General features: G+C 39.9%; 1 protein-coding gene across 1 annotated transcript in view; it reads left to right on the top strand.

Moving 5' to 3' along the window:
• Positions 1-13,735, top strand: part of LOC102754915 (UHRF1-binding protein 1-like) — an 18,218-nt gene extending 4,483 nt beyond the window's left edge. Inside the window, 2 exon segments of the mRNA XM_015565597.1 lie at positions 12,642-13,673; positions 13,676-13,735. Of these exon segments, the coding sequence (XP_015421083.1) occupies positions 12,642-13,673; positions 13,676-13,735 (1,092 nt within the window).
• The last annotated feature ends 3,027 nt before the right edge of the window (positions 13,736-16,762 follow it).

Raw genomic sequence — 16,762 nt, 5'->3', positions numbered from 1 at the left:
CCTTCGTTTCCCCCCCAAAGCCAGCCATCCCCGCTTCTCCTGTTTGAGTCTGGGCCCCTAGAGACTCGCCTGGATCTGGAGCTCAGAGTCTGAAGCCCCCTCCCGATTGTAAACAACAACCGCGCCCTCCGTGCCGCCAGCCCGCTCCGCGCGCACACACACCTGAGAATTTCACTTCAGCACTGCGCCTCCTCTGAGTCTGGGTATGATATTCTATTTACTCCTAGTTGTAGAATTTCCACTCAGCCAGCCCTCCTGTGTTTCTGGATGGTGTCCGTTGCCTGTTTCAGGCGTAATTTGAATTGGTTGTTCGAAGCAGCAATCTCCGGCGTTAACCTATGCTGCCATCTTGGTTCTCCTCCTTTTTCTTGACTTTTCATCTTTGGTTAAATGCACATGTATATCTTTTGCCTATTTTGTAATTAGGTTGTCTTTTTCTTTTGTTTTGCTTCACTGTTGAGTTTTGAAAATTCTATATATATTATTGATTTCAGGGAGAAGGGAAAGGGAGAGACAGAAACATCAATGATGAGAGAGAATCACTGATCAGCTGCCTCCTGCATGCCCCCTACTGGGGATCGAGCCCGCACCCGGGCATGTGCCCTGACCAGGAATTGAACCATGACCACCTGGTTCATAGGTTGATGTTCAACCACTGAGCCACTCCGCCGGCTGGGCCTAACTATATTTGTATACAAGTCTTTGTTGGACATGTGGTTTGCAAATTTTTTTCCAGTAGGTTGTTTGTGATCTTCTCAGGATCTTTTGAAGTATGGTTTTAAATTTTGATGAAGTCTAATCTATTAATATTTCCTTTTGTTGATTATTCTTTTGATGTCAAATCTAGGACCTATTTTGCCTAGCTCTAGGTACCAAAGCTTTTCTCCTATGTATTTATCTAAAAGTATTATAATTTCCCATTTTACATTTAAGAGCATGATCCATTTTAAATTAATGTTTGCATAAGATGTAAACTTTAAGTAGATGTTTTTGTTTTCCCTATGAAAAAGTCTTTTTATAAGAGTTTCTAATTAAAGAATTCATTTTATTTGATGGATTATAGAAGAATTCAGAATTTCTATTTTATCTTGGTTGAGCTTTCAAAATGATTTGTTCTAGTTGCTGAATTTCTGTGAATAAAATAATTTATAGTCCCTTATTATCCTTTTTCTGGCTGCAGGAGCTATAATGATATCTTCTGTTTTATTCCTGATATTGATAATTTGTAGCTTCTCATTTTTTTTATCAGTGCTATTAGAGCTATATCAATTTTAATTATTTCATAAAGAATTTGTTTTTCATTAATGTTCTCTATTCCCTCTTTTTAAATTTCATTGATTTCCCAAATCATCTTTATCATCTTTATGTTTTCTGTTTGTTCTGACTTTATTTTGCTTTCCTTTTTTTCTAATTTCATGAGGTAGGAACTTAAATTATTGACTTGAGATCTTTACTTGTGTCTTCTATAAACGTTTAGCTCTGTAAGTTTCTGTCTCAGTACAACTTTAGCTGCATCCCACAAATTTTGATTTGTTGTATTTTGATTTCCATTTACTTTTATAGGCTACTGATTACAAAACCATATGAAAATAGTACAAAAAAAAAACAACCAAAATACTCCAGACCAATATCTCAAATGACCGTAGATACAAAACTCTTCCACCAAAGTGTAGCTGCCAACGTATAAAAATAGTTATATTCCATGACTAAGTTGGATTTACTCTAGATATGCAAAGCTTCTTCAACATTAAAAAATCAATTCATATAATCTACTGTATCAACAGGCTAAAGAAAAATTAATTCAGAATCTCATGAGAAAAAAGACAGTCTACCATATTTACCCATTCTGCTGTTCTTTTCTTTCTAAAGTTCTAAACCTTCTTCTGTCACAATTTCTTTCTGTTTAGACATCTTTCTAAAAACCATTCTTTAATGGTAATTTGGGGAAATAGGTTCATAGTTTTCTTTTGTTTGAGACTGTCTTTATTTCACCTTCATTCCTAAAGAATATTTCATGGATCATTGAGTTTGTGGTTGATTAGCCCCACCTGGCACTTTTGGGTGGGGGTGGAGGCGCATATCACTGCCAAACCCCACTAGGGAAATCTGATCCTTGCTTTTGCTGGGCAGGATATGAAAGAATAGTTTCCTGTTTGAGCCCCAATGAGGTGCAGTTTTTCCACTATGAAGATTAGTGGGATTGTTGTATCATGGTAGGTTTATATTTAACTTTATAAGAAACTGCCAAAGTATTTTTGCAAAGTAGCTGTACACTTTTGCATTTCCACCTGCAATGAATGAGTTTCCATTGCTCCATATCCTCACCAACTTGTAATATCATTTGCATTTCTTTATGCTATATTTTTTAAAGTTCTACTATTATTTTAAAAATTATAATGGGCCCTTAAGTTACAAGAGCAACAAGAGTTGATCTACTTAGCAGATTCTAGTGTCTTTAGTAGTAGTATACTTCCAGAGAAAAATAATGAGAAGGAGCTGAAAGAAATTGGCTAGAACTACTCTCATCAACTCTGTTCCCCTTCTTAAACATAATCAGGCCTAGAAAGAGGACCTGAGGACATAATTTCCTGAGTAAATCTGTTTCCAAGCTGGGACTAGCAGCTAGGTATGCCCGGTGTCTTATGTCTCTGGGTCTCATTTTCTCTTTTAGTCCACCTTTTTATATGAATCTACCTCTCTTTCTTTCTTTGTCATTGTCTTTGTGTGAAGTGTTTTCTATCTATGTCTTTTTTCAAGTTTTATTGATATATAATTAACATATTGATATGATATAAGGTGTACAACATAAAGATTTGATATACATATATATTGCAAGATGATTACCACAGTCAGGTTAGTGAATACTTCTATCCCTTCAGATAGTTATCATTTGTGTGTGTGTGTGTGTGGTGAGAAATTTTAGATATACTCTCTTAGCAACTTATAAGTATATAGTACATTATTATTAACTGCTAAAGGCCTGATGCACGAAATTCATGCAAGGGGCTTGGCCTGGACTGCCTCAGCAGTCCCTCACAGCCCCTCACAGCCTCCACCAGCCCTCACAGCCCTGGCTTCATCCGGAAGATCATCTGGAAGGATGTCTGAAAGGTCGATAGGCTTTTCCGTCTAATTAGCATATTAGCTCTTTATTATATAGGATAGTCACCATGTTATAGCTTAGATTCCCCAAATCTATTCATGTTGTAACTGGAAATTTGTAACCATTGACCACCTTCACACATCCTCCCTATGCCCCTGGTAACCACCAATCTATTATCTGTTTGTATGAGTTTGATTTTATTGTTATCACACATATAAGTGAGAACATACAGTATTTCTTTCTTTCTTTTTTTTTTTGCCTGACTTATTTCACAAAGTTCATTCATATTGTCATAAAGGGAAGAATTTACTTCTTTTTTATAACTGAATAATATTTCATTACATATACCACTGTTTCTTATCCCTTCATCCCTCAAAGGACACTTAGATTGTTTCCATAGCTTGGCTATAAATATTGCTGCAATGAACAGAGGAGGGCAGATATTTCTTTGAGATTATTTGATTTCATTTGGATATATTCCAAGAAGTGGAATTTACTGGATCATATGGTAGTTTTATTTTTAATTTTTTTAGGAACCTCCATATTGTTTTTCATGGTGGCTGTACCATGTTACAGTCCCATCAACAATGCAGATGGGTTCCCTTTTCTCCACATCCTTACCAGCACTTGTACTCTATTTTTTTTTCTATAATAGTCATTCTAACAAGTGTGAGGTGATATCTCATTGTGATTCACACCTGTTCATCTTAGCAACTTACCCTATACTCTAAACTTTGTGTGCAGATCACTAAAATATGCCCTTATATTATGTAGCACTATGACCTTTGAAAAGTATTTTAATTTACATAAACTCCTCTGATTCCTACATCAGTATTGATATAGTTATCCCAATTTTTAAATGAGGAAAATGTTTGCTGACATATTAAAACAGTTGCTCAAGATAACCTAAGTAGAAAGTGAGAGAGGAAAGAGAGCCCACATTTTTCACCTGGAAATTTAGAGTTCCCCATTCCGAACAGGATCTCTTTTCATCCCCACAGCCAATCAATCTCCAGATCCTAGCATTTCTTCTTCTGCTGTAACTCTTGAATTTGTTCCTTCCTATCCATTTCTCATGGCCACTTTTTTCCAGATTGTTATCAGTTCACCTGTTCAGTGGCCTCTTAGGAATAGCAATGACAATTGAGTAATGACCATCCTTCTCTAAAATCTGACTTTTGGCTACATCTGGAATAGATTACATCACCTATTTAGAAGTATACATGCCTAAAATTCTGGTTGCCCTTTTTCTCCCTCTGGTATTGCTGACACTGAAAAAAATCTCTCTCTCTCTGACTCTCTCTCTCTTTACACACACACACACACACACGTATATGTATATCTATAATCATAAAAGTGTAATATGCTAATTAGACTAGCCGTCCTTCCAAAAATCTTTCTGGATGACCTTCCAGATGAAGCCGGGGCTGCGAGGCAAACCTGGGTTCCGGGTGCCTGCCATGGCCGGAGGGAAGCCCGGGTCCTGGGTGCCAGAGGGAAGCTGGTGCTGGCAGTCAGGGGAAGGAAGGCCTACTCTTGCATGAATTTTGTGCATCAGGTCTCTAGTATATATAAATAGATATAGGTATAAGTATAGGTATAGGTATAGGTATAGGTATAGGTATAGGTATAGGTATAGGTATAGGTGTAGGTAAAGGTATAAATATGGATATGATATATGGATATTAGAATGTCTATACAGAGATTCTGTGATTGTAGAAATGAAAAGACCTGAATGGCTAAATGATGATCACAAAGGTACAGTAGGTTGTGTTTTAACTTGACATTCTGAACCTTCGGCCTCTCTGTTCAGTCAGTGAGCTGTTTTATGTCTCTTTCCTTATGCCCAGTTGGTCCCATTTCAATTTTGAATTTTCTTAGTATCTCTTAACTCACTTCTCTTTAAAAGCTATTTTGTAATAATATGTCATTTATATGTAAACTTATGACCTTTTCTTGTTTGCCATAAAGGAATGTTGATTGGTATGTATCAGCTGAAATACATTTTTTTGTCATGCTACTAGGAGGTAAAGAGTCACTAATATGGTCTCTAAGTCCTAAAAGACTTTAATACTTCTTTGCTTATCTTTGATCAACTTGGTTATAGAACTCTAATTATATAAAAAATGTAACTATCATAATGTCAACCACATTTAACCTTCTTGATATCCCATGATTCTTTGCACTAAGGGCTCAAGGCCAGGTCTTTGCTGACTGCTTGATAACTGAATGAGTGATTATTCTCCTTGTTAATGGACAATGATATAGAAAACTCTTCCATATGTACAGAATATTAATGAGAAGCTGCACAAGCTGAGATAAGACTATAAGATGCTGCAAGCAATCACTTATAAGAACATTATAAAAAATATTACTCTTCAAGGATGTAGTCAGACTGGGGGTAGGGGGGGTTGTCTCTGTGTGACGAATGAGGAAGAAAAAGGGAAGACACATTCTTGCCCACATGAAAATACAGAGTAATTTGCAATCATCATTTCTTCAATGGTTTCTATTATTTAGTATTTCATTTAGATTTTTAAAAAATAAACTTTGTGAGATAGCATTGCAGATGTTGACATTGGGAGGGGAAGCATCTTGCTTCCTTCTCAACCTCTTTAATGCTTTCTGTGCCAGGTACAGTGTGTCAAGCATTTGTCCTTCATGAAAAATACCACAGAAGTGATTGCTAAAGAAATTTCAACCAACCCCAGCAAAACTGGCCAGTCCATAGCAAAGTTATTTCCCTCAATACTGGTTTTTAATTTGGGGTATTTTCTTTAATTGGAAAATTTAGGAAAGTCATTCTTGGTTGACATACTAAAAAGGAGAAATACTCATTAGATAGTTTAATTCTCCAGTACAATTCACTTGGGCTCTATAAATAAGATCTCTGAATCAGTACTTTTTCTCTTTTTAGGGACTGCTTTGGGTGACCTTTATTTTCTTATCTGTAAATTGAAAGCATGGGAGTAGATCTGATGATCATGATTCATTCTTAGTCTCCTCCTTCCCTCCCTTCCTCCCTCCCTTCCTCCCTTCCTTCCTCCCTCCCTCTCTCCCTCCCTCTCTCCCTCCCTCCCTTTTTCCCTCTCATCAGTGGAATTTCTCACTACAGCAGCTATTATCTACTTGTGTGGAGGTGAGGTGTGTGTAGTTTGGGAAAACAAATCCCACATATGATCCTCCCATCAACATTAAAATCCATAAATTTTAAAGGTTTTTTCCAAGCTCTGACACTTTGATTTACAGTCCGTATTCATGAAAAATTCAATTTGGTAACTCTGGAGAATATACAAGAAAAGTCAATCATGTTTTTAACATTTATGATCTTTTTGGCTAAATTAACAGAATACAGAACTAAAAGTGGCTGAAACAATGAGGATAATTTATTATCTCAGAACCAGATGAGGTTGGTTTTAGGATTATTTAGTTCAGTGGTTCAGTATTTTCATCAGAGCTATGACTTTCTTCCATCTTTCTGCTCTGTCATCCTCAGCATCCTCAGTATTATAATGTCTCCCCTCTTGTTTGCAAGATGGCTGCAGCAGCTCCAGATAGCATATGCAGAAAAACAAAACAAAACACATGAGAGGAAGAGGAAGATGGGGCATTTATTCTCATTTTAAGTATGAGGAAAAACCATCTCTAACCAAATTCCCTCATGTTCCATTGGCCAGAGAAGTGATAGTTACACACTCATTTCTTAAGTGCAAGATAATATTCGGATGTTGGTATCTGGCATATCCAGCTTCTATAGTGAGAGTTAGTTTGGCCTGAATAAGAGAAAGGGAGAGGGAAATGGATGTTGGGAAAGCAACTAATAGTGCCTGTCACATTGTCCTTTTTCCAACACTCATCTTAAGACTCACCCCTCCTTTATGTAGCCACTGGCTAATTAAAGCTAAGTATTTAGCATAAATCAGGGCTTTTGTGGATTATCTGAATAATTAGAGAGGTTGTATGCCTAGAGCCCTTATTTTATTTCATCTAAAAGTTTAATGATAAATGGGCTTCCATTGCCCAAAAGGAGCTTCTCTGGTGCTGAAACCGGATATAATTTTTTTTATTGAATTGAGCTTTAGGAAAACAACTTAAAATGTACAAGGATTGTGATAAAGAGCAGCTTAAATTCTCAATTTTTTTTTTGGCTTTACAAATCTTCATCAACTACCAAAAATAAGACCAGATTAAAGGGTATATGAATATTTAATGTAAAATTAGGAATATGTTGCTAAAAATCAGGAAAGAGTTTAGACCTATGACTATGAATAAATTTTGAAATATCAGCTTACTTCTCTGCTACAACACTGACCTAAAGAAGCTTTTCTGTTTCCCCAGCAACCTCGCACAGCATTAGCTTGCTTCCCTCAGAGTAAATTAAATGTGATTTTCAAGTACTACACTTCATTATTTCAGAAATCACAATACCTAGCAGAAATAAGAACATTTCATAAATCATACTGGAGTTTATTTTTAAACCAGAGCAGAGAAAGTATTTATTTAGAAAAATATTTTTCTTTTAAATCTACTAAATTTTCAAGGACTTATAAATTAGCTCCATGAGGAAATGATAAATAGGGCATTGTATGTATGATTTACTTATAATTCATTAGTGATTGCCTAATGATATTTTTTTTAAAAAGTATTAGTTACCAGGGACATTAGAAAGATAAAGGCCACATCTCAAATGAACCATCTAACGTCAAGCAAGATTAAAAGCTCCAGAGGATGAAAATTGTGTGAGTGATAACAAACATTTTCTAAAGTGAAATGTTAGCTACTTTTACCATATGTTAAAATTTTAAACATGTAAGATGTTGGTTATTGATCATCGATACTTTTGTGTAAATGAGTTTGAGATCATTTTTCTTTATTGTGGTAAAATACAAAGAACAAAATATTTATTATTTTAAAGTGAAAAATTCAGTGACATTGTTATGGTCTGAATGTATCCCTCAAAATATTGAAATCCAAATTTCCAAAGATGATGGTTTGGGGGTGAGGCCTTTGGGAGGTGATCAGGTCATGAGGATTGAGTTCTCATGAATGGAAATACTACCTTATAAAAAACCTCTGGAGAGGTCCCTAGGCCCTTCTACTGTGTGAGGACAGTGAGAAGATGCAAGCTATGAACCAAGAAGAGGGCCCTTAGGAGAACACAACCATGCTGATGCCTTGATCTTGGACTTCCAGCCTCTAGAGTCTGTGATGTTTTGTTATAACCACCAAAACAGACAAAGATAAGGATTTAGTATATTCACAATGTTATACAACCATCACCACTACCTAGTTCTAGAACTGTTTTATCACCACAGATGGAAACCCCATGATAATTAAGCAGTCACCTCCTAATGTCTTCTCCCCCCAATCCCTGCCAACCACTAATCTGGTTTGTGTGTCCATAGATTTGGCTATTCTGGATATTTCACATAAGTGGAATCATACAATATGTGGTCTTTTGTGACTGGCTTCTTTCACTTGGCATGTTTCCAAGGTGAATCCATGTTGCAGCATGCATCAGTACTTCATTCCTTTTAATGGCTGAATAATATTCTATTATATTGCTATTCCACATTTTGTTTATCTAACCATGAGTTGTTGGACATTTGTGTGTTGTTTTAACCTTTTGGCTATTGTGAAGAGTGCTGCTATGAACATTCATGTATACATTTTTGTGTGGACATATGTTTTCATTTCTCCTATGTATTTACCTAGAACTAAAATCGTTGGGTCATAATAGTTGAAGTTTGAACATGCAAGCCAGGATCTACACATGAAGGACATGAAGATCCTCATGTAAGTGGTAGAGCTTGTGTAAGAGTGGAAAGAGAAGAGGAGTAGTTTGGGGAGAAGGGGCTGGTGCTCCCCTCACTGCCACATTCTGACTCAGCGCTCCCAAGAATTTGAGAATTCTACATTTGAAACTGGTCTTCTGCAAAGTTGCAGATGCTGCTGTTTCATTTTACCAGAATTCTCAAGACATATCTTTTTGTATAGGGCGCACCTAAAAGGAATCTAATCAATTCTGTCAGGGACACATGCCTGGGTTGTGGACTCAATCCCCAATAGGGGGCGTGCTGGAGGCAACCAATCAATGGTTATCTCTCATCATTGATGTTTCTATCTCTCTCTCTCCCTCTCCCTTCCTCTCTGAAAGCAATAAAATATATAATAAAATAAAATAAAGGGAATCTAAGTGTTTCTCTCATAAAAGATCATATCTCACAAACTCCTCTTGATCTAGGGGAGGAGTTATCAATTTTCATATTTCTACTAGAGAAAGGAACAGGGTCACATCGTCAGGATGGGTAGGACAATGGGTGGCAAAGCCAGAAAGTGACTCAAGTCTCTGGCCTCCTTGTTCAGTGAGTTGGCCTATTAGGTAGCATATTTTATTCTTCCTGCCCAAGCACATTGGCCTTGAATCAGAAGTCTCAATAACAGCCCCAGAACAATATTTTTCAGAGACAGGTAGATAAGTTGAACAATTCTACATTGTTTTCCAAAAAACAACACATTTTTCTTGTTTGAGTAAAATGGAAAGTCCCATTCTAGCTATCACAAAATTAAAACTCTGCCCTGATAACTTTAAGCTGATATTTAGCCGAAAATAGGGACAGGATAATTTGTTCTTCAATGTTCTTCTATAGAGTCTCTTTTCTGCTGTATTTACTCCCACTTAGGGTTATTAAAGTCACAGATAACTTTTCTTTGGTCATTTTTAGTTAATTTCCTATTTCACAGCCTGTCCAAACCCATGGATTTCTGAATTTGTCCATTTTAAGTGGGATTTCCTTGGTCTACTCAGGACTTTCATAGAAAGATTCCTGTTCTGCTGTGACCTTGAAGAATAAAAGGGTTCCTTGGTCAATGATGAGATGACACCATTACAAATTAGCTGAATCTGTGTGAGTCCTTCATAGGCCTGAACTACACTAGTCTAAGCTGGCCTTGAATGAAGCCCTTGTCCCTGACACTTCATAAAGAAAGATATTGTTGATCAGTTATTAATGCCAAAGACACATGTCTCTTAAAGCAAAATAAGGTAAAAACAAAAAACAAAAAAACTACCTCATTTATCTATTCATCATACATGTTTTGGGGCCCAGCCCTTCACTAGGATATGGGAATCTAGAAGATAAACAACACAAGTCTCTGGCATTTCCTCTGTCCAAACGAGGAAAACCCTTCAAGATCATATTATTTAACAGATGAGGGGACTAATACTGATGTTCTCAGCTAGAGAGTCCAGGCTAGGGCTAATTGGTTCTTTAATGCTCCTTCTACCATATGACCACCCTGATGCCTGGGTTTAACACAGAAGATTAAGATAGCTTAATCACGGGACACCACATAGGCTATCTGCATATGAATTTGGAAGCTAGGAAGCACATGCCCAAGTATGTGAGCAGGGCACATGTTCTAAACCTGTTGAATTCAGTGGTATTCTTCCTCTTCAAACAAGCTATAAATTTGGTGGGCTGAGTATACTCTCTGTCTCACTGAATCTTAACCAGATTGCCTTGGCATCCTGGAGTATCACAAGTCTTTTGCAGCTACATGATCATATTTTAATCAACATGTGATATCTTTTTTGCCATGGCTGAGGTTCAACACTATTGAGAGAGGTCTGCCAGATGAGGCATGAACTGCATGAGTGAGGAGTTGGGAGTACCATTGGTCATGTGTATAAGTAGGAAGTAGAACATAATTTCAGCACCAAGGAAAGGTAGTGTGATACTTAGGAAATGTAAGAATTTGGCTTAGAGAGTATTTGAGAGAGCATAAATATCAGGGTAGTAAACAGTTCCAAAGAGCCACATAAGTGTGCAATATATATATATAATAATTGTGTATATTCCTAAATATAGAGAAAAAGTCATTGTGAGGTCATTACCATCCATATGCATTGGGCTATTTTGAATCGCTTAATCACTTTAAGTATACTGTCTAAAATACAATATTTGTCAATGTGACTTGTTCACAGAACAGCTGAGAAATGCTATTCTAGTGAAACCTGCTGCTGCTTGCTGAACTATTGTTGAAGACTTAGAGAAAGTGTCAAGAGTGAATTCAGAGGAGAGAGAAATCTTTTCTGACTGGGATAATTAGGGAAGACTTTGTAGACAGGGTGGTATCTGAGGTAGATTTTGAAATCAATTGCACAAGTGTAGGATGGAAGAGATGAGCTTAGCAACCCATGTGAAAAGGGCTCAGAATTTTATCCCATAGTAAGCCCATGAATTGTGTATTCCATAAAATGTTACTACACCTATAATGGAGGAACTGTGCTACGTGTTAGAGTTAGGGAGCTTAGTTGTGCCCTGGACATTCTGGCAGTTTAGTTAGGGGAAGATGTGTTAATAGAGAGCTGTTATATAAGTGAAACTACCTGCTCATTTGGCACCTGAATGCAAATTTGAAGGCCTGGAGCATAGGGTAGGGCTCAAGACCAGTAAGCATGTGTTGAGAATTGAGACTGGGGCCATGGGCAGAAGCACAATCATGGAGGGTCTTGTCCAACATTTTAAAGAGTTCATACTTCACTATATATGAATCAAGAGTGTAAGATAATATTGTCCAAGAATTTCCCATATTTCTACCATTTCAAGATACCATCCATTGCTGACAACTTGCATCCTTGATCCAAAATGATTGCTGTTGAAAAGATAAAATGATTCACATTAAATATAGGGTGTACCCCCAAAATGTATACATACACTTTGAATAATTATAAAGGCAGTGTTTAATAAAATACATTTCATTTTCAAAACCATAGAGTTGATCTTTAAAGCTGAAGATTTGCTGCCAGAAACAGCTTTACTCTCTAAGAACCTGAAATTCAGTAAAGAAGAAGCACCCACAGTGAGAACACTTAAATCACAGTCATTTTTAAGTGGGAAGCCTAAGTAACAGTACCCACTGAACCTGGCTCCACACTATACATCTTATCCTATATAATAAAAACCTAATATGCTAACTGTCTGGTCGGCCGTTCAACCAATCAAAGCATAATATGCTAATGATATGCTAAGGCTGCTCAACTGCTTGCTATCACGTGCACTGACCACCAGGGGGAAGATGCTCCAACTGGTAGGTTAGCTGGCTGCTGGGGTCCAGCCGATCAGGACTGAGAGAGACAGGCTAGACACACGCTGGAGCCCTCCTTCAGTCCCTTCCCAGCTGGCCAACCTCCCGTGTCCTTCCCTGGCCCTGATCATGCACCAGTGGGGTCCCTCGGGTTGGTCTTTGCCCTCTCGCAATTCGGGACCCCTTGGGGGATGTTGGAGAGCCAGTTTCGGCCTGCTGGTGGAATGACCAGTTGCTATGATTTTCACTGACCACCAGGGGACAGATGCTCAATGTAGGAGCTGCCCCCTGGTGGTCAGTGCACTCCCACAGGGGAAGCGCTGCTCAGCCAAAAGCTGGGCTCATGGCTGGTGAGCACAGTGGCGGTGGCGGTTGAGGGCTCCCAGGCTGCAAGAAGGCACAGGCCAGGCTGAGGGACCCGCCCAAATGCACGAATTTTGTGCACCAGGTCTCTAGTAAGAACAAAAGAAGCTCCTCACAAACCTCATTGGATACCATTTTACTTGACAGCATGATATTGGAAGAACAGTTGTTAGAAAGGGCTGGAGGTGAGAGTTTTCTGGGAAAAGGTATTAAAAAGAATTCAGGTACCAATTATCAGAACCCAGTCCCAGCAGATAGTGCAAATACCGCTGCAAACCTACAGAATTATGGTGAAACCTCTCCAGATGCCATCAGTACAAATTCAGAAAATGCTCAAGAAAACCATAATGGCCTGATGTCAGTTGTGATGTTTAAAATTACTGGTGTTAATGGGGAAATTCACATCTGAGGGGAAGATACAGAAATCTGTCTTCCAGTAGACCAAGTGACACCAGATCAGTTAGGCAATATCAGTCTTCAGCATTACCTTTCCAATCATTCAGTAGGTTCGGATCATAAAGCTGTTATTCATTCCAAATCCTCTCCTGAGATTATTCTCAGATTTGAAAGTGGTCCTTGTGCTGTAATACACTCTTTGCTTGCAGAAAGAAATGGATTTCTGCAATGCCATATAGAAAGCTTTAGCACTGAGTTTCTTACATCTTCCCTTATGAATACTCAACATTTTTTGGAAGATGATACTGTTGCAACAGTGATGCCAATGAAGATACAAGTTTCTAAAACAAAAATAAATTTAAAAGATGAGAGTCCTCGTGGTAGTACAATATCCCTTGAACCAGCTCCTATAGCCATTGACCATCTTGTGGTAGAGAGAAATGACAATGGCTCTTTTCATATCAGAGATTCTCAGATGCTTAACACTGGGAATGATTTGAAAGAAAATCTCACAAGTGAATCATTTCAGCTTTCCAGCGGAAAGTATGTTCTGAAGAAACACCACAGTGTCACTCAAGCCACTCAGACAAGTCCAGAGGCGCCTTGGCCTTCTCAGTCAGTTCACTCTCCTGAGCACTCCTTCAACTCCACTCGGGACCAGCTCATGGAAGAGAATGAATCTCATAAGCAGGAATTGGCTAAAGCTAAAATGGCTCTTGCAGAGAGGCTCACCTGGAGAAAAATGCTCTTCTTTATCATATAAAGAAGATGACAGTTGACTAGCAAGAGTGGCAGTCAAAACCCAAATTATAGCTCTGGAGTCAGGAGGTTATATTTATAATGAGATGTTGCCAACAGGTTGGGAGAATTTTCCTTTTCATGAAAAGACAATAAAATGAAATGGAATGTGACGAAATGGTGACTAGTCCAAAGCCAGCTTAGGAAGTATTAGGTACGGGCATTACAATCTTTTGGTTGTTTTGTGTTTGGGATTTAACCTTCTTTTAAATTGGTGTGATATAGAGAAGTCAACACATACTGTAAAGTAATTACATGCCTAATGAAGATGTCATTTCCTAATTTTGATATCACACTATAGGCATTTTTTAAAAGAAAAATGTAAACCTATTGTGTTCCACAAATTGTTGAATTTATCACTCTGTTAATGATTACTATGATTTACAAAGATTCAAGTGCTTTTAGGGCTAATCTATATATATCAAAAGGTAATATGCAAATTAGCTGGGATGCTGTAACAGTCACGACTGCTCAGGAGGAGGCTGCACGCACAGGTGGGTGGGAGGGGACTGCTGCATGGTGAGGAAAGCCATGGTGGTGCAGGTCCGCAGAGAGTAGGGCAGAGCAGGCCCTCAGAGTCAGAGAGCAGAGCCTGCCTGCCAGCTGCGGTGAGCAGTCAGGCCTACAGAGAGCAGAGCAGAGAACAGGGCCTGCCCACAGATAATAGGACCTGCCAGCCAGGGCGCGTCGGCAGTCCTGCTTCTGCGTGTGAGCTGCAGAGGAAACACCTTTTTTGACTGCTCATTGGCTAAGCTCCCGGTAGGCCACTCACAGTTTTCTTGGTAACTTGTGTAATAAGAATCCAAGAAGGTGACCTAGGGTTTTTCTACCTCACTTCTGGAGGAAAAAACAAAGGTCCGCTGCTGGAGGGGCTAAGAAATGTTATATCCTGCCTTAGCTGGTTTTGCTTAGTGGGTAGAGAGATGAAGGGAGGGGGAAAAAGAAAGAAGAAAGAAAGAAAGAAAGAAAGAAAGAAAGAAAGAAAGAAAGAAAGAAAGAAAGAAAGGAAGAAAGGTCATATCCTATGAAAGAGACATCTTGAAAATGCCTAAAGAAAGTTGTCATTTTTTCGTGGTGAAGGGACTGAAGTCTGTGTTGATGAAAACACCTTGGCGACTGTGGCGGCCAGCAGTGGCAGCAGCAGGGTGATAAGGGCAGCGCCTTCCCCTGATCAGCCTCCTGCAGAGGGAGGCCAGATTGCTGCTTAGGCCCACTCCCCTGGAGAGCCGGCCAAAACCATCTGTAGGACATCCTCTGTGGCCTCCCGGATTGGACAGGGTGCAGGTAGGGCTGAGGGATGCCCCCCCACCCCGTGAAGTCAGACATCACTCTTGACATTCTGGGACCGCTGGCTCCTAACTCCTTCCCCGCCTGCCTGCCTGATTGCCCCTAACTGTCCTCCCCTGCAGGCCTGAACTCACCCTCAACTACCTTCCCCTGCCAGCCTGGCCGCTCCCAACTGCGCTCCCCTGCCGGGCTGATCACCCCCAACTGCCTCTGCCTCAGCCCCCACCACCATAGCTTTGTCCAGAAGGAAGTTGGACATCCGGAAGATGGCCAGTAGACCTGGTCTAATTAGCATATTACACTTTTATTATTATAGATAGATTATATAGGATAGTATTGCTTAAATGGGTGGGGGGGACCTTTTTTTTTCATCAGGAGGAGATGCTCTTGGAGACAAAAATACATAATCCCTATATCTGGACAGATAGCCAGCCATATGCACTATACTGTCAAACTGGTTATTAAAAAATTGGTACACCAAACAGCTGTTGCCCTTAAAACCCCTCCTCAGCCCCCACCTTCACAGTTCACTCAGATTAGGTTCTGATTGGTCAGTTTCTATGCCAGTCAGAGTCAAAAAACTCTGCCTCCTAGGCAGCTATTGGCTCCTCGCAGTTCACCCAGATTTAGTTCTGATTGGTCACTTTCTATGCCAGTCAGAGTCAAAAGCTCCACCTCCTAGACAGCCATTGGCTCCTCACGGTTCACCCAGATTTGGTTCTGACTGGTCAGTTTCTATGCCAGTCAGCATCTCTGGGCCTTTCTCCAGGCCTGTTTAGAGAGTGGGGCTGATCAGCAGCCGCCCCAGGCCGCTGGCCAGCGGGCTGAACTGCTGTCTTCTTGGAGAGAGAGAGAGGCTGGGCTGCTGGCGAGGCCCAGAGAGAGAGAGAGAGAGGCAAAGGCTGATCAGCAGCTTCCACGAAGGCTGAGGATCAGACCCTGGTTCTCTCTCCAGGCCTCATCAGTAGCCGCGGCAGCTGCTGATCAGCCCTGCCTCTCTCTCTCTCTCTAAGAGGTCAGTAGTTCAGCCAGCTCACCAGTACCCACCCACCTGAGCCTGCTGCACACACAGCCTGATGTCCAGTCGTCCCTTCAGTCACTTTGGACATTATGGACCCTGGCTCTTTATATATATAGATTCCTTATTACAGTACCTGGCACATGGTTAGCATTCAATAAACTTTAGCTGTTCCCAATAAATGGTAACTATTGTTGATGTAATTATTGTTATTATTTGAAGTAATTTTATTTCAATAACACCATTAATCTCTCAGGAGGAAATTCTGTCTCTCATGACCAAGGCTATGAAGGAGTTTTCTTGTACAGTGGGGCCTTGACTTACGAGTTAAATTTGTTCCGAGACCGGAGAACCGAAGATGGCGGCATAGGTTAACGCCGGAGATTGCTGCCTTGAACAACCAATTCAAATTAAACCTGAAGCAGGGAACGGACAACATCCAGAACCACAGGAGGGCTGGCTGAGTGGAAATTCTACAACTAGGAGTAAAGAGAATATCATATCCAGACTCAGAGTAGGCGCAGTGCTGAAGTGAAATTCTCAGGTGCGGAGTGCGCGAGGAACGGGCTGGCGGCGCGGAGGGCGCGGTTGCTTACAATCGGGAGGGAGCATCAGACTCTGAGCTCCAGATCCGGGCGAGTCGCTAGGGACGCAGACTCAAACGGGAGAAGCGGGACTGTCTGGCCTCGGTCGGAACTCGAGGGGCG

The sequence above is a fragment of the Myotis davidii genome, unplaced genomic scaffold (assembly GCF_000327345.1).
Source record: "Myotis davidii unplaced genomic scaffold, ASM32734v1 scaffold460, whole genome shotgun sequence".
NCBI lineage: Eukaryota > Metazoa > Chordata > Mammalia > Chiroptera > Vespertilionidae > Myotis > Myotis davidii.
This window is presented reverse-complemented; position numbering and strand designations above follow the sequence as displayed.